The 21515-nt window shown below is 41.7% G+C and overlaps 1 protein-coding gene across 4 annotated transcripts in view; it reads right to left on the reverse strand.

The window, feature by feature from the left end:
• Positions 1-7154, reverse strand: part of LOC105493652 (exophilin 5) — a 90369-nt gene extending 83215 nt beyond the window's left edge. For all 4 annotated transcript variants that reach the window (XM_011761479.3, XM_011761481.3, XM_011761480.3 and 1 more), the window contains exon 1: positions 6826-7154. In XM_011761479.3, coding sequence (XP_011759781.2) covers positions 6826-7013 — 188 coding nt within the window. In that variant the 5' untranslated portion in view covers positions 7014-7154. The remainder of the gene's footprint in view (positions 1-6825) is intronic.
• Between the last annotated feature and the right edge of the window lie 14361 nt (positions 7155-21515).

The raw sequence follows: 21515 nt of genomic DNA on the forward strand, positions 1-21515 counted from the left end.
CGAAGTGCTGGGATTACAGGCGTGAGCGAACTTGCCTGACGAGAATGAATCATTTATACATACAACAACCTGTGTGACCCTCATTTTACTGAGTTAAAGAAGCCATTCTCAAAAGGTTACGTATTCTGTGCTTCCATTTATATAACGTTCTTTAAAAAATAAAACTGTAGTGATGAAGAACAAAATAGTGGTTGCCAGGATAAGTTACTCCCTCCCCCACCCCTTTCCTCCCTCAATTGCTGTTAAATGCATGGTCTCAAAGTTAAAACCAAGGCAAGCTTGATCAATATAAAAAAACACAAGTCTATGTTGGGGTGCAGGGAATTTGGTCACTGTCATCTCCCATTTCCTCTTTCATCTAGAAAGCCTAACACACCATGGAATGAGGAAGCTGGCTCCTGTGATCTGTTAATATTTGAAGTATGGCCTTTTAATAGGGCCATTGGCAATGTCAATAAAGAAACATCCTGAGAAGGAGAGGGCGATGAGCCTATAGCTCTCAAATCTCACAGCCTGGGGAATAACTCACTACAGAAAAACCGACCTGAATGAAGGTGAAGGAGAGAATCCACCCACGTTTATGACAGATCATGCCCTAGCTAGCCCTCCTTAGTTCTTAGCCACCTTCTTCTCAGTTTTAAGACACTGCTATGCTAACCGGGAAGGAAAGCATTTTCTTACTGAACCTAACCTGACCTCCTTTTGACCTTCATGTGGTTCTTAGGTTTAAGACCATCTGTGCTAATGAGGAATGAAAGTATTTTCTGACTAACCTTCACCTGACCTTCTTTCGCCCTTCACCTGGTTTCCTCAGATCTTTCTTTCCCTTAGTTTGTATTTCCTATAGCAGTAAGTTAAGTTCCATTTGACTAGGTATTGAGTACCTAAGTGTGTGAGGCTCTCCATCCCTGAAATAATCCTTGACCACAAGGAATCAAGGTTGATGTACAACTTACCATATACCAACTTACCTGTTCACACATTAACATTGTAAAGAAAAGGACAAGGGCAGAAAAACATTTAGACATTTTAAAAAAGAAATTTACCAGTAAAAGTTATTTATTTTTTAAAAGACATTTTTAAAAACTATTTTACCTTCATAAAAAAACATGTATGAAAGTAAAAAATAGTCAAACATTCCATATTTATTATCCAAAGAAACAGTTCTATTTATTTATTTATTTTGAGACAGAGTTTTGCTCGTTACCCAAGCTGGAGTACAACGGCGCAGTCTTGGCTCACCGCAACCTCCACCTCCCGAGTTCAAGCGATTCTTCTCTCTCAGCCTCCGAGGTAGCTGGGCTTACAGGTGCCAGACACCACGCCAGGCTAATTTTTGTATTTTTAGTAAAGATGGGGTTTCACCGTGTTGGCTAGGCTGGTCTTGAACTCCTGACCTCAGTCGATCCACCCACCTCGGCCTCCCAAAGTGCTGGGATTACAGGCCACAGTGCCTGGCCTATTTTAAATAACATATGATAACTCAAAAATAAAACAGTAGTAAAAGGGTTAAAGTCCCTTTAAATGTCATTCCCCAAAGATAATCATTTTAACAGTATAAAGTCCGTCCTTACAGAACGCATATATGCATTTTTTAACATAAACGGTTGCCAGCAATTTTTCTATATAAGCAGATGGTACTAGTTATCCTCCCATATCCATTATGCCATTTTCCTTAGTCATAACATCTCCAACTTTTAGCTGGGCATTTGACTACATGGAATTGTGTGTTTTTTATTTTTATGGTGAGTGGAGATAAAATAGCAAGAGTTTTAAAGTGGATAGATGCCAGTCTTGGTTCTGTTATGAGCTAGATGTGCCAGGTGAGGAAAGCTGCTTCAACTTTTTGGTACTGTAGGAGGCAGCACGGCACAGTGATTATGTACAGATGGAGTTCCCAGGTCGGACACTCCCTTTATCCTCTCTAAGCTTCCTCTGTCCAATGGAGAGAAAGATATCCCTGAACTCATCAGTTGTTGTAAGAATCGAATGAGATAGTGCACACAAAGAGCTTGCATGGGTCGGTACTCAACAAATGTTAGCTATTATTACAGTTGTTTTATTAGCTTTTGAAAAAGAAGATAATAGTATTTGCTTTATCAGGTTGAGGATGAGGATAAAAAAACAAATATGAAAGACTGTATAAGCTAAAGGAGTGATAATATCACTAAGCTTAAAAAAAACCCCTGCTCCTTGGCATTGGGATATGGAACGATATTATTATAGTAGTTCTGTGTGTGTTGCCTATGGGGACAAATCCACGGGAGTAACTAGACAGGAGAATGTATCTGAGAGAAAGTTCTCCTTCAGTTTAAAGCAATTAACTAAATTGGATGCCACTGGAAAGTGCAGACAGCTCAGAGATCCGCAGTGTGTTAATCTGATACCTTGTTATGTATCAGAACTTGCTCAAGCCTCTTGAGCACACTTGTGACTTCCAGGCATTGTTCTTGTTGTCCCTTTTCCAGGCCACATAGGACTGCTTAAGGATGAGCTACAGTTATGTGAACACTTCATCTGACACATTCTATCACCAATGGAAACCTTTCGTAGACTGATGTCATTTGGGGCAGAATCTGTGTTTTATTTTCCACTGTATTCTCAGGGCCAACCCAGTGTCCGGCACACAGTAAAAGCCCAATCAGTAGACATCCAATGTCTCTAGAAACTCTGCCCCTTAGCCAGAGGCAGATTTCACAGGCTGGGAGAGGAGGGGGCAGGCAGAATGTGTAGGGGAGGCAGGAGGCTTGTGTATCTGGCTTTTAATGTCTGCCTGATGTGGCAGCTGCCACCAGCTATAGAACACTTCATGACTTTGACATATACAGTCCCGTTCAGAACTGTGCCACAGCTCAAGGATATTACTGTAAATCAATCAGAAATAACTAAATTCTGGAAAACCCTCCCGGGCTGCAATCTTGCCACAGAGCAAAAAATGATCTAAATCTAGACATGCCATTTAAAAACTTGATGACACCAGGCACTGTAACATCTGGTTCTGATGCCAGATACATTTAGGTTCAAATTCTGTCTCTGACATTTATGAGCTGTGTGACCTTAGGCAAGTTCCTTAACGTTGCTAAATTTCAGTTTTTCTTCTTTAAAAAGCCATTAATAATACCCCAAGAAATGGTTGTGAGGATTATCCAATCTTGATGGGTAAAGTAGTTTTGAGATAGATCTGGATTTTAAATTCTGGCTTTGCTGCTTAAGTTGGACAAAATACTCAATCTTTTTCAATTGTTTCCTTCTCTGTGAAGTGAGAATTAAAGTGTATACCTAATGAGGTTATTGAGAGGATTAATTAAATCTGTATAACATGTTTAGTACAGTGTCTAGTATACAGTAAGGGCCTAATAAATGTTAGCTGTCATTATTACCACAATAATTACTATTATTACATAAAAAGGCAGCACTTAATATATATTGGTGTGGCCATCTCCTCCAGCTTAATCTCCTACTAATGAGAAATATACAAGAATTGGACCATTAGGTCAAGCATAAGACATATCTTGATAGATATTGCCATAATGCTCACCAAAAGGCTTGTAACCCAACTTACAATGTCACTAACAATGTGAAGAATCTATCAATTTCATTCTAACCCTCACAGACTTTTTTTTCTGTTATTTTTAAAGGGGCAGCATGCTATCTCAAGGTTACTTCAATTTTCATTTACTACTGTGAGGGTGGACATTTTCCCATCTGTTATGTTTACTGTTTGGATATCTTCTGGTGTGAATGATTTATTTCTATCTTTTGCCTATTTATCAGTTTGAATCTTGGTGTTTTTCTTAAAAATTTGAATAAACTATATATTAGAACATTAACTATTATATTTAATGCAAATACTTTCCTGGTAAGTTGGAACCATAGAGGTCTGGTACAGATGAGACAGATCAGGAAAAAGTTCTATGTGTTCAGGGATTTCTCTGTGGGTGAGGCTGCTGCCTTCTGCATGATGAACTCAACTACCCTCACATCCATCTCAGAATATCTCTGGCCCTGCATGACACTGTAGTTCTTTGTTTTTTTTTTTTTTAATTATTTTATTTATTTTATTTTTAAAGACAGAGTCTCCACTGTGTCACTGTGGTTGGAGTGGAACGATCATAGCTCACTGCAGCCTTGAACTCTTGGGCTCAAGGGATCCTCCCACCTCAGCCTCCTGAGTAGCTAGGACTACAAGTATGTGCAGCAATGTCAGGCTAAATTTATTTTTAATTTTTGTTGTAGAGACAGGGTCTGGCTGTGTTGGCCAGGCTGGTCTCAAACTCTTGGCCTCAAGCGATCCTTTTGCCTCAGTCTCCCAAAGCACTGAGATTACAGGCATGAGCCACCGGGCCCAGCCCCAACACTGTAGTTCTATATTGCTAACTATAGGGTACCTGTATTTCTTCTTAGTTGTCTTGTAGATACCTCAAGCCTATCATAGATATGAATGAACTCATCAGCCATTCCCCAACCTGCTAACTTTCTAAACTTCCCCATTTGGACCCTTATTGTTCTAGTCAAGAGGTCTTGAAGCTCTTTCTCAATATAGTAAAAAGGCTTCCCTGAGTCTCTCAGACAGGCCTGTCGAAGCATTTCTTTTTTGTTGTTGTTCCTATATGCCAAGCCAGAACAGAATGAAATTATACTCTTGAGTTGTAAGTCATGTGTCCTGATTTTTGATTTGGAAAATATGATCACACGTATCAAGAAAATGAGCAGAAGAGGCAGCCAAGTTGACATGTTGTCTCAGGAACTTTCTGAATGCCAATATCTGCTACTGAAATTAATACATATGAGCCTGAAGTGGGTAAGCAGAACAATCCCATGGAGACCGCAAGCCAGACACGGGTATTTGATAGTGGAAGTGGGGAATTAATCAAAGGAAAAGACAGTACTAGAAATCATTGCCTTGGGTATTTGGTCCACACATCTACTTTCCTTAAATGATTTTTGTATTTTAATGGTGACATTTTTCAAATTGTTTGGGCAATTAAATATTTTTAATAATTAGTATAATACAGTATTGATTTTGTCTTAGCATTATGGCTTTTTCTGTTGATGCTTCCATTAGGATATGAGTGCCATGAAATTAGAAAGTGTGTTTTGACTTTCCTTCTAATGCCCAGCCCAATGGCTTTGTGTAGATACATGTGCTTTGAATAGATCTATGTGGAGATCCAGTTGCCTCTAAAGTCAACCGAAGTGGGCGTCATGAGTTGCAATAGAGAAAACACAACAAAGGCAAGCATCAGGTCAAAAATAAAAAGCCAAGATAACATCTTAAATGAAAGCTTCTCTCCTTATTTTCTAATTCTCCCCTCAATTTCCCCCAATACACAATGGATCACTTAAGAAGCCCCATCCTCTTCAGAGACAAGAAACACTTCCGGTAAGACACACTGAGAATAACCGCAGTTTCTTAGTGCCTTTGGAGTATGCATTGAAATTCCGTGCAGTTCAGAAGTTCTTCTTCCGAGAGTTGGGTGTGCCTGTGTGCGGTGCATGTGCACATGAGAAAGTACACGCACGTGGGTGTGTGTGGTGCGGCACACTGTTCTCATGAAGACACACTTTCTACACTGTTCAGGGGAGGGGAATGATAAAGCCACTTTTTCTCAAGGCAGAGATTGATGGTATGAAATCCACATTCACCAACTTCAAATATTCCTTCATCCCCCAAAGAGTCATGTTTAGGGGAGAAGGGTGAAGTTAGGGCATGGGGCTTAGTATATTCTAGTTATTTCTATAAAGACTAACTGGATTTTCCAATTTGAAGAGGGTCCTTGGAGGGTTTCTTTTGTCAGCTGTGGGGGACAGGCAGGTGGGGATATCTAGAAATAATTGGGAACCTGGAACTCACATTAGCAAGCAGTTGATCATAAAACAAAACGACTTGCTAAATTCCAATCAATGGCACACAGTGTGACCTGAGAGTGATGTCCTGAATTCCCTTCCCCAGTTATCTAGAGAAAGACTTACATGGGTATATTCCAACATTGGCGAGAGTCCCTTTACACTCCCCAGCAGAAAAACTGGTTAATTTACATCCCAGGTCATTATCTGTGTCTCTGGATTTCATTCTTTAGTAACCAATCCCTCACCTACAACAGTGCATAGTAAGGTCAAGGATGAAATTTCGCAGAATCTCCCTCCCCACGGCACCACGCACAAGGAGATCCAACCATTCCAGCCAACCCCGTGTGTCCAAGTCCCATTCGCCCACATAAGTCTCTATTTGACAAATTCCTCGAGTTCCTACCCTTGGGGTGGGGACCTTTCGCCTCCCGTGAGGTGCCGGCTCTCCCAGGCTTCGCTGACTGCCCCCGTGGGGTGGGGAGATTCGCCTCTGGTGCCGAGGGAAAACTGTGTTAGGCGAGGGTGGAAGTTCTGTCGGACCCGTGGGAGCACGTGGGTGCGCGCAGGCCGCGGAGTGAGCAGCAGCCAGGATTCCGCTCCAGATCGCGCCCCCGCCGCGTTTCATTGCCTGGAACGGCCCACGCCCCGCGATGGCCCAGCAGACACCCGGCACACCACGGCGTGGCTGCGCGGCCCCCGCAGCGCACGGACCCCCACCCTGCGCGACCCCAGACCCGCAGCCGAGCCCGTCTGGTATGCGATGGATGGAGAGGGTACCAACTAGTCATCCCAAAGTCCTTTAGAGGGCAACTCGGCGCGGTTTTCTCTTCCCGACCCGCAGCCTCCGCAGCCTCCGCAGCAGCCGCCCGAAGCACCCCCGGGCAGGTGCCCCGCGCGAGCTCCGCGCCTTCCCCGCGGATCCCTGGCCCCTGCTGGACCCAGGCCCAGCACAAGAGAAATGAATTTGCTCTGTACCTGATCCTGTCCTTCTCGGCCCTCCGTAGCTCCTCATTTCTTTCCAGCACCTGAAGGATCTTCCTGGCCTCTTCGTCATTTAAGAAACTGAAATCAAACCCCGGAGGAACTTTCGTCATTTTCTTTACTGTGTGTGAGTTACACTTAAGCTCCTTGGCGCCTCCTGTTAGGAAGGCATTTTTCAACATATACAAGACCAGTTTCACTAACTTGATCCCACAGCCAATAATAAGTCCGTCCCTTTGAAAGTCTAAAACCACAAACCTAGGGAACGCCCACACCTAAAGGGCTCATATTGACAACACCTTAATGACATGTTTCTCAACCTGTCCAACCGAGATGCAAAGTGAACGTCTAAAGGGAGTGAGGGAACCAATCCTGTTCCAAGGGGGGCGGGCCCTCCCTCGTCCCCTCCCTCGTCCCCTCCCTCGTCCCCTCCTTCGATCCCTCCCTCGTTCCCTCCCGTCACCCTCCCCGCCCCCTATCTGAGTTGTTAAGCAAACAAGCCTATATAATTCTGCCTCTAAAGTGAGGCAAGGCTAAGTGTTGGCGCCAAAGTGTTTGCTTTTGCTGTTGCTGTTTGCTCGCAGAACTTGAGCTTGACTAGCAAAGGAGTGAAAAAGAAGGAGATTCATGACTAATCCTCTCTTTCAATAATTAAGAGCCCATAGAAAATAGAATTGCAAGTAGGGTTTGTAACTGGCAAAAGGGTTACTTCGTTTGAAAGACCAGGAAGAACTAAACTCAATTACACTACTGACTGTGGATGAACCTGGCTGAAGGGCGGAAATTATGTATCCTTGGAAACGAATTATTTGCCAAGCTTCTCATCCCGTAGACACCCCCCACCTCCACTGTCCCACAAAAGTCATTCTCAGACTTTAGAAACAAACAAACAAACAAAACAGTTTATGGTATTTTAGGAGAAGACAGCCCAGAAGCAAAGGACGGTAGAAAACACCTGTTAGAAGTTTTCTGTAAGATTTTATTACCATCTTAATAAACTCAGAGAAGTAATGCACGTGCCATTTAAAAATACCTAATCCTCTGGTAATCCTATGAAGCCACGGAAATAGCTTTCCTAGAAAGTCAGTTGTTCCACAATACAATGAAGAATAATGGAAATTTATAAAGATATTCACATATATACATTTTTTTAAATTATCAAGGCTTTTACAGAAAACATGTTTTTATCTTGGCTTCACTTCCTACACAAAAATAACTCTGTCAGATTGACTTTTCTGTCCCATAGCCTTAATTTGGTCATTTTGAAGACGGTGATGATTACTAACATATAAAATGTACATCTGCATGTATCATTTCTTTTCATGGCACATAAACCCAATTAAAATTCTGTATCTTTATAAGAACATGATATCAAAAATTGCCACTTGTGTTTTGGTCTCTGGGTTACCCCCACTTGATCATCATTATTTAAAACATGCCTAGGCAGCTAGCCATTCAGACAACTTTCTGTGGGTGTCTGTTATTTGTGTGAACCAGGAACCAATTTTGTTCACCTATGGTGTACACAACACAGAACTCCTTTATAAACAGTGTCTGTATTAGTGATCATGTTTTGGGAGTATGTCTTGTATATGGCGTCCAATTTTTCTAGTGTGTTCATTTATTTAGCATACACGTGGGACTTTTCCATATGGTCACTGGTGGGATTTTACACTGTTTCCAGTATATCAGTGAACTGATTTCAACCAACATATCCTGGTGCCTATTACATGAAGGCATCATACACTGTGAACAACACAGTTCTTGTCTTTAGAAAGTTTGTAATCCAGTGGGAGAGAAACACAAATAGAAAGATGACTATGTAACAAAGAACATAACAGAGGAATAAAGAAAATTCCATGAGCACACAGAAAAGTAAGTGGCAACTGAGTGGATGGAGAGAGGATACAGTATTTAGGTTGCTGCATGAAGAGTCAGATTTCAAGAGGAAGAAATAGGGGGTGGTGGGAGGAGATGTGTGAGTCTATTCTAGGCAAGGGGATTAGCATGCTGAATAGCAGAAGTACAGTCTAGGAATTTTCTCATATTCCCTCAACCTCTCTAATGGCCAGACTGAACAAAAGCTTGGAAGCTAGAAAATACTGGAGCATGTTCTGGGATTGGTACATGATCTGTTTTGGCAGAGCACGTAGTCTCCACGGGGGTAAAATCTTCCTCTTTTTATGTAGAAAGCACAAATCTACACATAATACACAGATATACAGTGTATCTGTAGTATTAACATTGCACAAGGGAGGTGATTGTGAAAAAAGGTCTAAAAAGGTTCATTGTGGGGACAGTAATGAGAAAGGGGTTTAGAAACACTGGGCTAGTGCTCAGAGCACAGTGAGCTGAAATGTAGTCAGGCTGAGCTCTGACTATGAATGCCATGCAATTCTAGACTTCATTGTGTAAGCACTGAGGAGCTCATACAGGTTTTGAGAGTGACAATGATGCAGTTAAAATTGAACTCAGGGCCGGGCGCGGTGGCTCACATCTGTAGTCCCAGCACTTTGGGAGGCAGAGGCAGGCAGATCACAAGGTCAGGAGATCGAGACCATCCTGGCTAACATAGTGAAACCCCGCCTCTACTGAAAATACAAAAAATTAGCCCGGCATGCACGCCTGTAGTCCCAGCTACTCGGGATGCTGAGGCAGGAGAATCGCTTGAACTCGGGAGGAAGAGGTTGCAGTGAGCTGAGATTGCACCAATGCACTCCAGCCTGGGCAACAGAGTAAGACTCTGTCTCAAAAAAAAGAAAAAAAAAATTGAACTTTGGGCATATTACTCTGATAGCAATAGACAAAAAGAGTAGAGTGAAGATGGCATCAAGGAAACCATTGTGTTGGAATGCTGATGCAGGAGAAAGGGAAAGAGGACCCAATCAAAGGCAATGTAAGTGAGAGTAGAAAAAGGGTGGAATTCCAAAAATATTGGCTGGATTTGGTAACTCATTAAACAAGAGGATTAAGAAAGAGACACAAAGATGACGCAAGATCTCAAGAGAGGTGTCTAAAAGGAGACTAGTCTATTTGATAGTATGAGAAGCACAAGGTTTGTCCAGAAATCAGTTTTTCAGTTTTTGACACAAGCAGTTTGAGGTATCTACAATTCATCCACATGGCAATTTAAAATGAGAAATGTGGGACTCGAATTCTTGAAACAGGGATGGAGAAGTAGATTGGGAAGTTATCTGCTTAAAAATGGTTGCCAAAACCCTGAGATAGCAAAGGAAGGATGAGGAGCAGAAGCTGAGTTGAGAACTTTGAATGTCCAACCTCATCAGACATCAGCACCAAAACATGCTTCAGCCCTGGGTTGTGGCACAATGGGGCATACCATTGAGAAACTTTTATATTGAGAAATTTACAAGGCATTGGGGACTGGCCTGGAAACCATACAGAATTGTTTTTGTGGAGTTTTAAACACAATGCTCTTACAATTAAAAGAATTCTCCAAAGGTTTGTTTTATGGGCTTATTTAGCCAGTGGCAAGCAGCCATTTTCAATCTTAGTATCTGTAATCCTGGCAACCTTTTGCCCAGGCTCTCAGCTAAATAGATACTCATCAGTTTGGTTTTTAATAGTCACAGCTGGATAGAAAGCAATAATCTTTAGAAATCTCCCATAGTCTCCTACCCTCTCTAGTCTGTTGGCCAAATCCCCGCCAGAGGGCTTAGTTTTTTCCTTCCTTGACAATCACCAAACCAAGAGACACGCTGATCACATCACTTGCTTGAATGTCTGATTTTTTATTTTTATTTTTATTTTTCTTGAGATGGAGTCTCACTCTGTTAGCCAGGCTGGAGTGCTGTGGCTCAATCTCAGCTCACTGCAACCTCTGCCTCTGGGGTTCAAACGATTCTCCTTCCTCAGCCTCCCAATTAGTTGGGATTACAGGCACACACCACCACACCCAGCTAATTTTTGTATTTTTATTAAAGAATGTGTTTTACCATGTGTTTTACAGCCTGATCTTGAACTCCTGACCTCAGGTGATTTAAATATTAACATAGTTTGCTTTATTATTAGATCAAAGTAATAACACATTATTATCAAAAGTTCTCTGATAACATTCAAGGTTGCTTTTCGTTAGGACTAAACTAAATTGAGCTAAATTTAAAATTACTTGGTAATTCTTTAGAAAGGATTTTTCCTTGATGTGGCAAGGAATGTCTGTCCCAGACAACACCAGTATTACAATTAATGGTGAGTCTCTGAAGTAACAATCATCAAAGGCACCTGCTATTCCCTATATTGTCTAACATTGTTCTGGTAGTTCTAGTTGATACAATAGGGAAGAAAAAAAAACAATGTGATGTAACTCTTAGAAAAGAGAAAATTGATCATAGGTGATAATTATCTACTTAGGAAAAAGACCAAAGAAATCTGTTTAAAAAAAAATTATTAGAACTAAAAAGGGAGTACAAATTAGTGGCCATGTGTGGCTTCATTCGACAACTATTTACGGAATGTCTACTATCTGTTGGGAAATGTTCTAGGAACTGTGTAGACAAGATGTTCATGCGCTCAAAACATTACCTTCTAATGGATAGAAGTAAATAAATAAATAAATAAACATAAATTTAGAGTGTGATAAGTGCTGTGAACCAAGTAAACAGGGTGGAGGATGGGAGGGATGCAGGGAGGGCTCCAGCCAGAGTGGTCAGTCTGGAGACTGACCCGCATGATGAGATGTCATATGAGCTAAAACCTGAAGGGTAAGAAGCCAGACATGTGAAGAACTTACGGGTACAAATGTCCTCAAATTGGTTGAATAAAATGTGGGTAGAAAGTAGATGTGCGTGCTATTTCTAAGTTCTTTTGAACTTATTTCATATTCATCTAAGAAATACTCCACAGGGCTCCTTGCCCCAGATAATGGGCTTAGTGGTTATGGGCATGCAGTGTTTGTTTAACCTGCTGTATCTCAGGCCCTGTGCTGGATGCTGGAAACACAGAGGCACCAAGGTAAACAGGTCTCTGTCTTCAGGGAGTTTGCACTCCCTTGGAAAGAGACAGATAATACATTAGTAAATAAATAAAAGGATTTACCAAGTGTGATAAACACTACGAAGGAAATTAACAGAGTGATACGGTGGCGAGTAAGTTTGAAGAGGAGGGGATACTCTTACATGGGGTGGTTGGGAAGGCTACCCTGAGGTGACACATAAGCGGTGACCTGAAGCGTGTCAAGGATCCAGCTTTGCTAAGACACAGGAGAAGGGCTTTCCAAGCAGAGGCAAGTGCCAAGATACTGAGGCAGAAGAGAGATTTGCATGCTCTGGGCTAATGTCTCCGGACCATGGTAAAGGCCCGGAAGAGGGACATAAAAAACGAGGTTGGAGAAGTAAGTGTGGGCCTGATAACATAAGGGAGCTAGGCCAAGCAAGGGAGGTTAGATTCCATCCAAAGGACGTGGGCTTGGAGTCAATAGTCCTTGGTTCAAGTTCTGGCTACACTATTTATTAGATGTGTGACCTTGGGTAGCCATCTCACCTCCTTCCACCTCATAACGTTGTGCAATTAAATGTGCTAGTGTCTGGGAAGTGTGTAGCATATGGTAAGCCCTCCAGCAAAAGAGAGATGGAGAGAGAGAGAGAGAGATCTTCCCAGCTAGGTGGTCAGTGGGATTCTGCCCAGTTTCTTCCTCACACCTGGCTGGCTTCTGGGATAATAAAATAAATTTCCAGATGTCATCTCTTCTCTCCCTGCCTCCAAACTAGAGGAACTCTTTTCCCTGGGCAGAACTCACCTCACATTGTATATGACATAAGGATTAAATTGTTTTAAATTGAAAATGTAGCACGATGACACCAACGTGCTAAAAGAAAAACAAAAGATATTTTGTAATCCAACCATCCTAATTCAAGGACTGCTTCCATATTTGAATATCATTCTAAAGTTCTTTCTCACGTGTGTGTGTGTATAAAGCTATAGCTATAAATCACAATTGTGTATACACATATATACAAATGCTTACTCATAGCACAGTTGTAATCACAGTGTGCATATTTTGATGAAGGCTTTTAATATTATTATGAAAGACCTCTGTAGATTTCACAACCTAACTGGATTTAAAAAAAAGAACCTTCAGTTCTGAAGGTTCTTTGAGAACTTTTGCTTTACAGAAATAAGATTGTTGACTGTTTTTATGTTACCTCAATAACCAGTTCCGGCATTTTATGGTATTCACTCTTTGAATATTTTTCCTTATAGCAATTCTACGTACTTCCATGTGGTTGCCTTTCTGTTTAGAAGAAGTGCCCTTTCAATAACAATCCTTGTGCAGACATCAAGTGACACCTGGAAAAGAAACCTGTTTTTTTGGTTGTTGGGGAGGCTTCTCTTCAGTAAAGAAAGCAGGGTAAGCGAGAGCATTGACAATGCTGATGGCGTGCAGCCTTGAATAACTACTGTGACCCGAGAGAAGGAACGCCATGCCTGCTCTCAATAGATTTTTAAAAGTTTTCAGTAACTCACTTCTTCATAAGCAAAGACCTACATTTGTTTGCTTCTGTAATACTAATCCATTGAACTTGATTTTACTCTTTAAGTCCAGGAGATTGCAATCTGGGTAACTTGGAATCTACAAGGAAGGTGAGAAGAGAGGGCCCTTTCCTATACTTTCCCTTCTATATTGCATGGAGATGGGGGAAAAGGGGACAGAGAGTGGAAGAAAATTCAAATATGGGAGACTGAACTCAGCATCTTCTAAACTTCAAAGAAATGTCCACTTGGAATGAAAGGAGTGAGATTGAAAGTTAAGTTTTCCTTTCTCCATCAACAGCCTAAATACTGGTATGCTGCAGTCTCTTTGCAACCTTTTATTAGATGGATCATTGCAATTGCTTAATATACCACTCACATCTAATCAAATGGTGGCTCCAACTAAATCTGAAGTTTCTTTTTTCTCTCCGTGCATTTTAAAACGTTTATTAATATATTTGGATTTTTTTTCTCATTTTGATTCAAGTACCTGGGTTTTAAACTAGAAACAAAATTGTTAACAGTTTAATGTGACTGGCACAGCATGGGGATGATAGTTCTTCAAAACTCGTATTGTGATTTAAAAAGGCAAATTTCCACTAAATAGAATTTGATAATTTCATTTCTTGTTTTTAAATTCATTATCAGGACCTACTAGTGTCTGGGTGGAAGACTTTAAGCAGAGCTAACTGAGTTAACTAACCAATGAAGGCCTTCAGAAATTAACCTTAATTTTAATTTAAATGTATTTTAAGTACTTTTTGGTTCTTCATTTCCTGTACTAGTCATTTGTTCTCATATATGGGGCACACTTCAAACAATACATTAACCACACAGATTTTAGGATTCTAGCCATCCCTTTTTCCACCACACACAATTGTTTTCCTGGTTATCTTTGTTGTCTCACATGGTCAAGTGTTTATTGTCAAGTGACAAGTTCAATGACAAGTACAATGTTATTCAATGCCTTCAAACAGGATAATGACACGTAAGTTTCTAAATACAAGCTGTTGAAAGAACACAAAGAAGTTGTTGCCATGCCTTAAGAAGCAGGCTGAGTCCTGCAGCAGAGCCCGTGGATCAACAAGAATTGTTCACCATACAGGGACTTCCTGCGGGTAATAGAATATTCCCACTGGAGTGAAATTTGCCATATATGCTTGTGGTCCTGAGTTAGAATGTCTAACTTGAGTACTAATTGAGCAGAAATGTCAACCCTCTTGGAATAGAGTAATATCTGGGTCTTGCTAAATCCTATTAAACTAATTATTGTGTAGATCAAAATATGCCAGTGCTTTAATTAACTCTATGTTTTAATACCCATAGTCACATGATGGTATGTATCATATTAGACATTCTCCTGATTAAGGAGCTGACTAGATAAACTTTCAAATTAATAGCATACTTCAGTTAATAGTCAGAGGAGAGAAAATGCACTTAACATATAAAGAAATACAAATAGAAATAGTATTTCCAAGACTGACTAAGAAATGGTCACATAAATTTACAACCACACTAGGTACAATCCAAGCTTGTAAACAATAATTTATATAATAATAGATGCCCTTCTACTTCTGGCCTTTTTGTTAAAACCTTAAGTACTGGAATCCAATCAATATTTTTCCTTTCAAGGTGTAGTTTCAAAGTTAAGTATTTAAATATGACAAATAGTAAAATCTATGAAAACTTTGATCATTTCCCCTATATTGTAAATATTTGAATATGAAATGATAGACTCCCTTTCTTTCTTTTCTCTTTCTTCTTTTCTTTCTTTCTTTCTTTCTTTCTTTCTTTCTTTCTTTCTTTCTTTCTTTCTTTCTTTCTTTCTTTCTTTTCTTTCCTTCTCTCTCTCCTTCCTTCCTTCCTTCCTTCCTTCTTTCCTTTCCTTTCTTTCTTTTTTCATTTTTATTTTTTTCTACAGGGTCTGACTCTCTCATCCAGGCTGGAGTGCAGTGGTGCAATTTCAGCTCACTGCAACCTCCACTTCTTGGGCTCAAGCTATCCTCCCACCTCAGACTCCTGAGTAACTGGGTCTACAGGTGTGAGCCACCAGGCTCGGCTAATTTTCATATTTTTTGTAGAGAATGGGTTTCACCATGTTGGCCAGGATGGTCTTGAACTCCTGGGTGAAGCAATCCACCCACCTCAGCCTCCCAAAATACTATGATAATAGGCAAGAGCCACCGTGCCTGCCCTGAAATGATAGACTCTTTACATCTCTTTCCTATTTGCTTTTAAGACTGGTCCAACTGCAATGACATGGGAACAATTTAATGTGCTTCCCCTCATGGCTTATCAAATTGTTCCCTTGAAACACTACTGTATCCTGCATCCATTTCCAATGCAGCCATCCATTCATTTATTCTGGGTTATTTTCACTACTTCATTTAGGGTTATTTTTGTTCATTCCATCATTCAACAGATATTTATTAGGCACCTGCTGTGTGCCAGAGACTGTTCTACAGCTGTTCTTTACCTCTCTATTCTAATTTCTCTTTTCAGTTTAATTGCCTCCAAATTCCTTCTTTGATAGCTTTCAGTGGTTATTTGCCCCCATCTCCTACACCTCTCTTTTTGAGGGGTGTATCCAATGTAGATTTATGTTATCCAGCAATTTTCCAGAAAGGCAAATAACTTGGGCCAGAGGGGTTTCTCCCATGTAACTCACTGTCCGCCTGGGACTCCCACTAAAACTGTCTTTTTTTTTTTTTTTTGGAGATGAGGTCTCATTCTGTTTTCCAGGCTGCAGTACAGTGGCCAGATCGCAGCTCACTGCAGCCTTGACTCCAGGGGCTCAAGCGAGTCTGCCATGCTAGCCCCCAAGTGACTGGGACTACTGGCATGAGCCATCACTGCACCCATCTAAAACAGTCTTTAACATAAAGCAGATTATAAGGGGTCAGTAGGATGAGAAAGGAAAATAGAAACCCAATCCTTACTGCAAATACTATGCAAATCATAATACTTTCTCAGGTTGGTTTAAAAATCATATTTCAATAGATACAGGTGATATAGTGTGGCTCTGTGTCCCAACCCAAATCTTGTCGCGAATCGTAATCCCCATAATCCCCACGTATTAAGGGCAAGACCCGGTGGGAGGTGATTGGATCACGGGGGAGATTTCCTCCATACTGTTCTCGTGATAGTGAGTGAATTCTCGCAAGATGTGATGGTTTTAAAAGCGCCCGGCATTTCCCCTGCTTGCTCTTCTCTCTCCTGCCACCATGTGAAAAACACCTCTCTTTTCGCTTTGTCTTCTGCCATGACTGTGAGTTTCCTGAGGCCTCCCCAGCCATGTGGAACGGTGAGTCAATTAAACCTCTTTCCTTTATAAATTACCCAGTCTCGGGTAGTTCTTTATAGCAGTGTGAGAACAGACTACTACAATAGGGTTGCCTTTTGGATTGCTGAAAATATTTTGGAACTAGATAGAGGTGCTAGTTGTACAACACTGTGAATGTGCTAAATGCCGTTGGTTTGTTCATTTTAAAATGATTAATTTTATGTTACGTGAACTTCACTTTAATAAAAACAAGTTTTAAATCATATTTCACAGCAGGCATGGTGGCTTATATCTGTAATCCTAGCGACTCAGGAGACTGAGGCAGGAGAATTGCTTGAGGCCAGGAGTTGGAGGCCAGCCTGAGCAACATAGTGAGAATCTGTTTCTTAAAAAAATTTTTTTTAAATCATATTTCACTACTTTTATCCATGTTGATAACATTGTGAACCTCCCCATCCTCACTGCAGTAAGCTAGGGGATAGTCCAAATATAAACTCAGTGCATTAAGCATAATGCCGTTATTAACTCAAGCTTCTCAAAATGTGAAGTTAAATTTAGTAGGACAGCGTTAAGCCAAAGAGGCTGTAAACACTGGCAAGATACAACCCCTCTGTTCTGTGTGGGATAGCCCATTTGCTCCGCATGACTCTGTTCTGTCTGGGAGAGCCCATTTGCTCCACATAACTCTGTTCTGTAAGGGAGAGCCCATTTGCTCCATGTGACTCTGAATGCTGGAATGCATATGGCCTCCACCTGTGGGCAGAGAGCAGCTCCTAATAACTACCTAACAATGCTAAGGTGCAAGACTTCCTTATGGATTGACCTGGAGGAGAGAAAGGTGTTTCCAGGAGGAGCAAACAGATTTCAGAGATCCCCAGGAAAAGATGGCTGGGATTCTGGAATGATGAGGAAGTAGAACAGGCTGTTACTCACGAGTTGATATTTGTTAGAAATGGATCTAGTGGTCAGGTCAGAAAAGAAGATCTGATGGTAGTAGACCTGTTTCATATTTTTTAATGGCAGGCAGTTGGTTTTACTACATTTAATTGAAGAAAGGGCTGAATAGGCCGGGTGCAGTGGTTCACGCCTGTAATCTTTGAGAGGCCGAGGTGGGAGAATTACTTGAGCCCAGGAGTTTGAGACCAGCCTGGGCACCATGGTGAAACCCCATCTCTACAGAAAAAAAAAAAAAAAAAAAATTAGCTGGGCGTGGCAGTGTGTGCCTGTAGTCCCAGCTACTCAGGTGGCTGAGGTGGGAGGATCACTGGAGCCCAGGCAGTCAAAGGCTGCAGTGAGCCAAGATTGTGCCACTGCATTCCAGCCTGGGTTACACAGCAAGACCCTGTCTCAAAAGAAAGGCGGCGGTGGGGGCTGGGGCGGGGGAGGAAGGCTGAGTATTTTTACCAATTAAAAGAAAACTATTTCCTTTTATTTCATCCTACCCTGATTACCCTACTCAGCCTCTTGGTAATGTCTGCATTTGTTTTATGTGTATTATTATTGCAAATTAGAACTCAGAGAGAAGATGTTCACAGTTAGGAGGCCTGAGTCTTACTCCTTTTCTGTAAGTAAGTGTTCTGGTTTATAGATGACAGGATGGGATGTCAAGGGGAATGTGGAGATGACTTTTAACGAATATGACACTAAGACAGGCAGAAAAGTGGTATGGAAGTAGGTGTTAAGGCCAAGGAGAATGCCAATGCCTGAGGGTCCTGAGACCCCAGGGTCAAAGGGAAGAAGGCAACACAAGAAGTGGCTACTACCTGTGGTCAAGAAGGAAATTCAGGTTATGAGGATGAAATCAGTTTTAGGTTAAACGGGAAAGGAACACTCACATAAAGGTCTGTAAGTGTACAGGAAATTTTAGTTAAATTAATAAGTGTTTCAGTCACCATAAAATAGGTAAATAGAGAAATAGGCTTGGTTGGGTGGAGATGAATCGGATGGGATTAACTTAGAAGGGACTGAGACTAAGTAAGAGAAGTAAGAGGTGAGTGGAAGGCTGGGTGCGGTGGCTCAAGCCTGTAATCCCAGCACTTTGGGAGGCCAAGGTGGGTGGATCACGAGGTCAGGAGATCGAGACCATCCTGGCTAACACGGTGAAACCCCGTCTCTACTAAAAAATACAAAAAAACTAGCTGGGCAAGGTGGCAGGCGCCTGTAGTCCCAGCTACTCGGGAGGCTGAGGCAGGAGAATGGCGTGAACCCGGGAGGCGGAGCTTGCAGTGAGCTGAGATCCGGCCACTGCACTCCAGCCTGGGTGACAGAGCGAGACTCCGCCTCAAAAAAAAAAAAAAAAAAAAAAAAAAAGAGATGAGAGGACAGGAGGGAGATTCTCTAAGAACAAGATCACTGGGATTGGGATGCGTTCTTAGCCAATAGAAAAAAAATTCTGGGACAAGAGTATCAAACCAATGATCCCCAAAGTTCTAGGTAGAAACGGGGTGTGATGGTGCAGCACCTTGAAAGGGTGCCTCAAGGTGCAGACCCTTTCCCTGCTATTGGATTTTAGCCATCATTTCCAGAAAGAATTGATCACAAAAGCAGTGACCCTGCTGCTGGGGCTCTTCTCATCCTCCAAAGACTGAGTGTCTGAGCAGTGCTGGCTTGGGGTTACAAGTGAAAGCCACGGAAAATAGCTGCCTAGGTCCAACATAGGAGATGTGATTCTTATAAAAATTATACTGTTGATATAATAGAGTAGTTGTTCTCAACTGAGGCTGATTTTGTCCCTTGGGGTCATTTGCCAATGTCTAGAGACATTTTTCACTGTTACCTGTGGGAAGAGAAGTGATACCAGCATCTATAGGGTAGAGGGCAGAGATGCTGCTAAACATCCTACGTTGTACAGGACAGCCCCCCTCCTATGCCCAGCAAAGAATTATGTGGTCCAAAATGTCAACAGTGCTGAGGCCAAGAAACTTTGCGTTAGAGCAATTTGGATTCAGAGAACCTAGGTTGTGGGATGTACTCAACTCATTGCTAACTCTGCATCCTTTGAAAAGCTACTCTGATGTTTAATGTGCTTGCCATGCCTACTGTATAGTGGGCATATATGATGAATCATTCTGAAAAGGATGACGAGAAATACAAATGTAATAATTCAGCAGCAGAGGCAGGACTGCAGAACCTCCCTGCCAATTCTGTGAGGCAGGATTGCAGCAGCCTCTGTGCTGGCCTCCAGCCTCCAGTCTCAGCCCTTTTTAGTCCATTGTTTTTTTGGTTTTTTGTTTTTTGTTTTTTGTTTTTTTTGAGACGGAGTCTCGCTCTGTTGCCCAGTCTGGAGTGCAGTGGCCGGATCTCAGCTCACTGCAAGCTCCGCCTCCCGGGTTCACGCCATTCTCCCGCCTTAGCCTCCTGAGTAGCTGGGACTACAGGTGCCCACTACCTCGCCCGGCTAGTTTTTTGTATTTTTTAGTAGAGACGGGGTTTCACCGTGTTAGCCAGGATGGTCTCGATCTCCTGACCTTGTGATCCGCCCGTCTCGGCCTCCCTAGTCCATTGTTTGAAATGGAAAGCAGACTTGTTTTTCGGAAATATTTCTTTCAGCCTATGTTCTGCTATATGACTTCCCTAATCAGGAATTTGTGAGATCTCACCATCATCTTCTTCTTTTTTTAAAAATAGAGACAGGTTCTCACTCTGTTGCTCAGGCTGGAGCACAGTGGTGCGATCATAGCTCACTGTTACCTCGAACTCCTGGTTTCAAGCGATCCTCCCTCCTAAGCTTCCCAAAGCACTGGAACTGCAGGTGTGAGCCACTGCGCCAAGCCTCACCAACACCTTTCTACATCACATCTCCAAACTGCCTGGCTCTAAAGCCAGTCATGGTGTGACCCTGTTAAACCTCCCACACCAGTCCCTGTCAGGCATGCTTGCTCAGACAGCTGGTTTCCTCCTCGTGAACCCTGTCTTTGCTCAGACTCTTTCCCCACCTTCTGCTCCCCAATCTCCACTCCACTTATCTCTTTCTTACCCATTCTAAGGCTTGACTCAGCTTTACTTCCCTTACAAAGCCCTCTGTACCTGCTCCAACCCCCCTGCCTTACTTTTCCGAAAGTTTTTCACCTACTAACCAGCCCCACACAATTTAATATCAACTTACTCACCTTTTTTAAAAAAATGGATTTTAAATTTGGGTTCTCTAATGAGCTTGCAAACTCCTTGATTTTATAATAAGCCCTTTAAAGACAGGTTCATACTGAGGACTCGGCTCAAGTCTCACTTTGTGCAAGAAGCTTTTCCCAACCCTTCCCCTTATGATTCACCCCTGCCTGACGACACCTTCCCTCAAGCCTCCTCTCCTCATACAGGCTTTTTTCATAGCACCTAGAACTCTTTATGGCACTTTTTGTTTACATACCTTTTCCCACTAGCTAAGCAAAAACTCTAAAGCAGGAACCAAGGAACCATATCTTAATTACACTCTGGTCCAGGTTCAATTTTGTCATACCACTTACAGATTTTTAAAAATTTGTAAACCATTGAAAACATTTCCATTTACCTTCTCAGACTACAAAGATCTTAAACGATGGACTTTTCATTGTGACCACCTAAGAGTCCTCAAACCAAGACTCAAGAGAAGTAGGAGGTCTAAGAACCTCTGTCTCAGGAAATCTTTTGAAATATGAATCCGAGAACAAACAGAAGTACATCAGCTGTTCCAGGCAATAGACTGATACAACATACACATAAAAATCACTAATGAAAAATATCACTAGCTAGTATCTGTTAGAAAAAGAGAAGAAGAGCTTCGTTTCTCTTTCTGCTTTTCACTCATGCCTTGAAAAGCTGAAGTAGCTGAAAGACAGAAATAATTCTAGAATACAATACTGGGAGTACGCAATATTAACATCGGGAATAAGAATTATTTTTCAAACTGACTTAGGCCTATGTTTATTAAACGTCTTAT

This window comes from Macaca nemestrina, chromosome 12, assembly GCF_043159975.1.
Source record: "Macaca nemestrina isolate mMacNem1 chromosome 12, mMacNem.hap1, whole genome shotgun sequence".
NCBI lineage: Eukaryota > Metazoa > Chordata > Mammalia > Primates > Cercopithecidae > Macaca > Macaca nemestrina.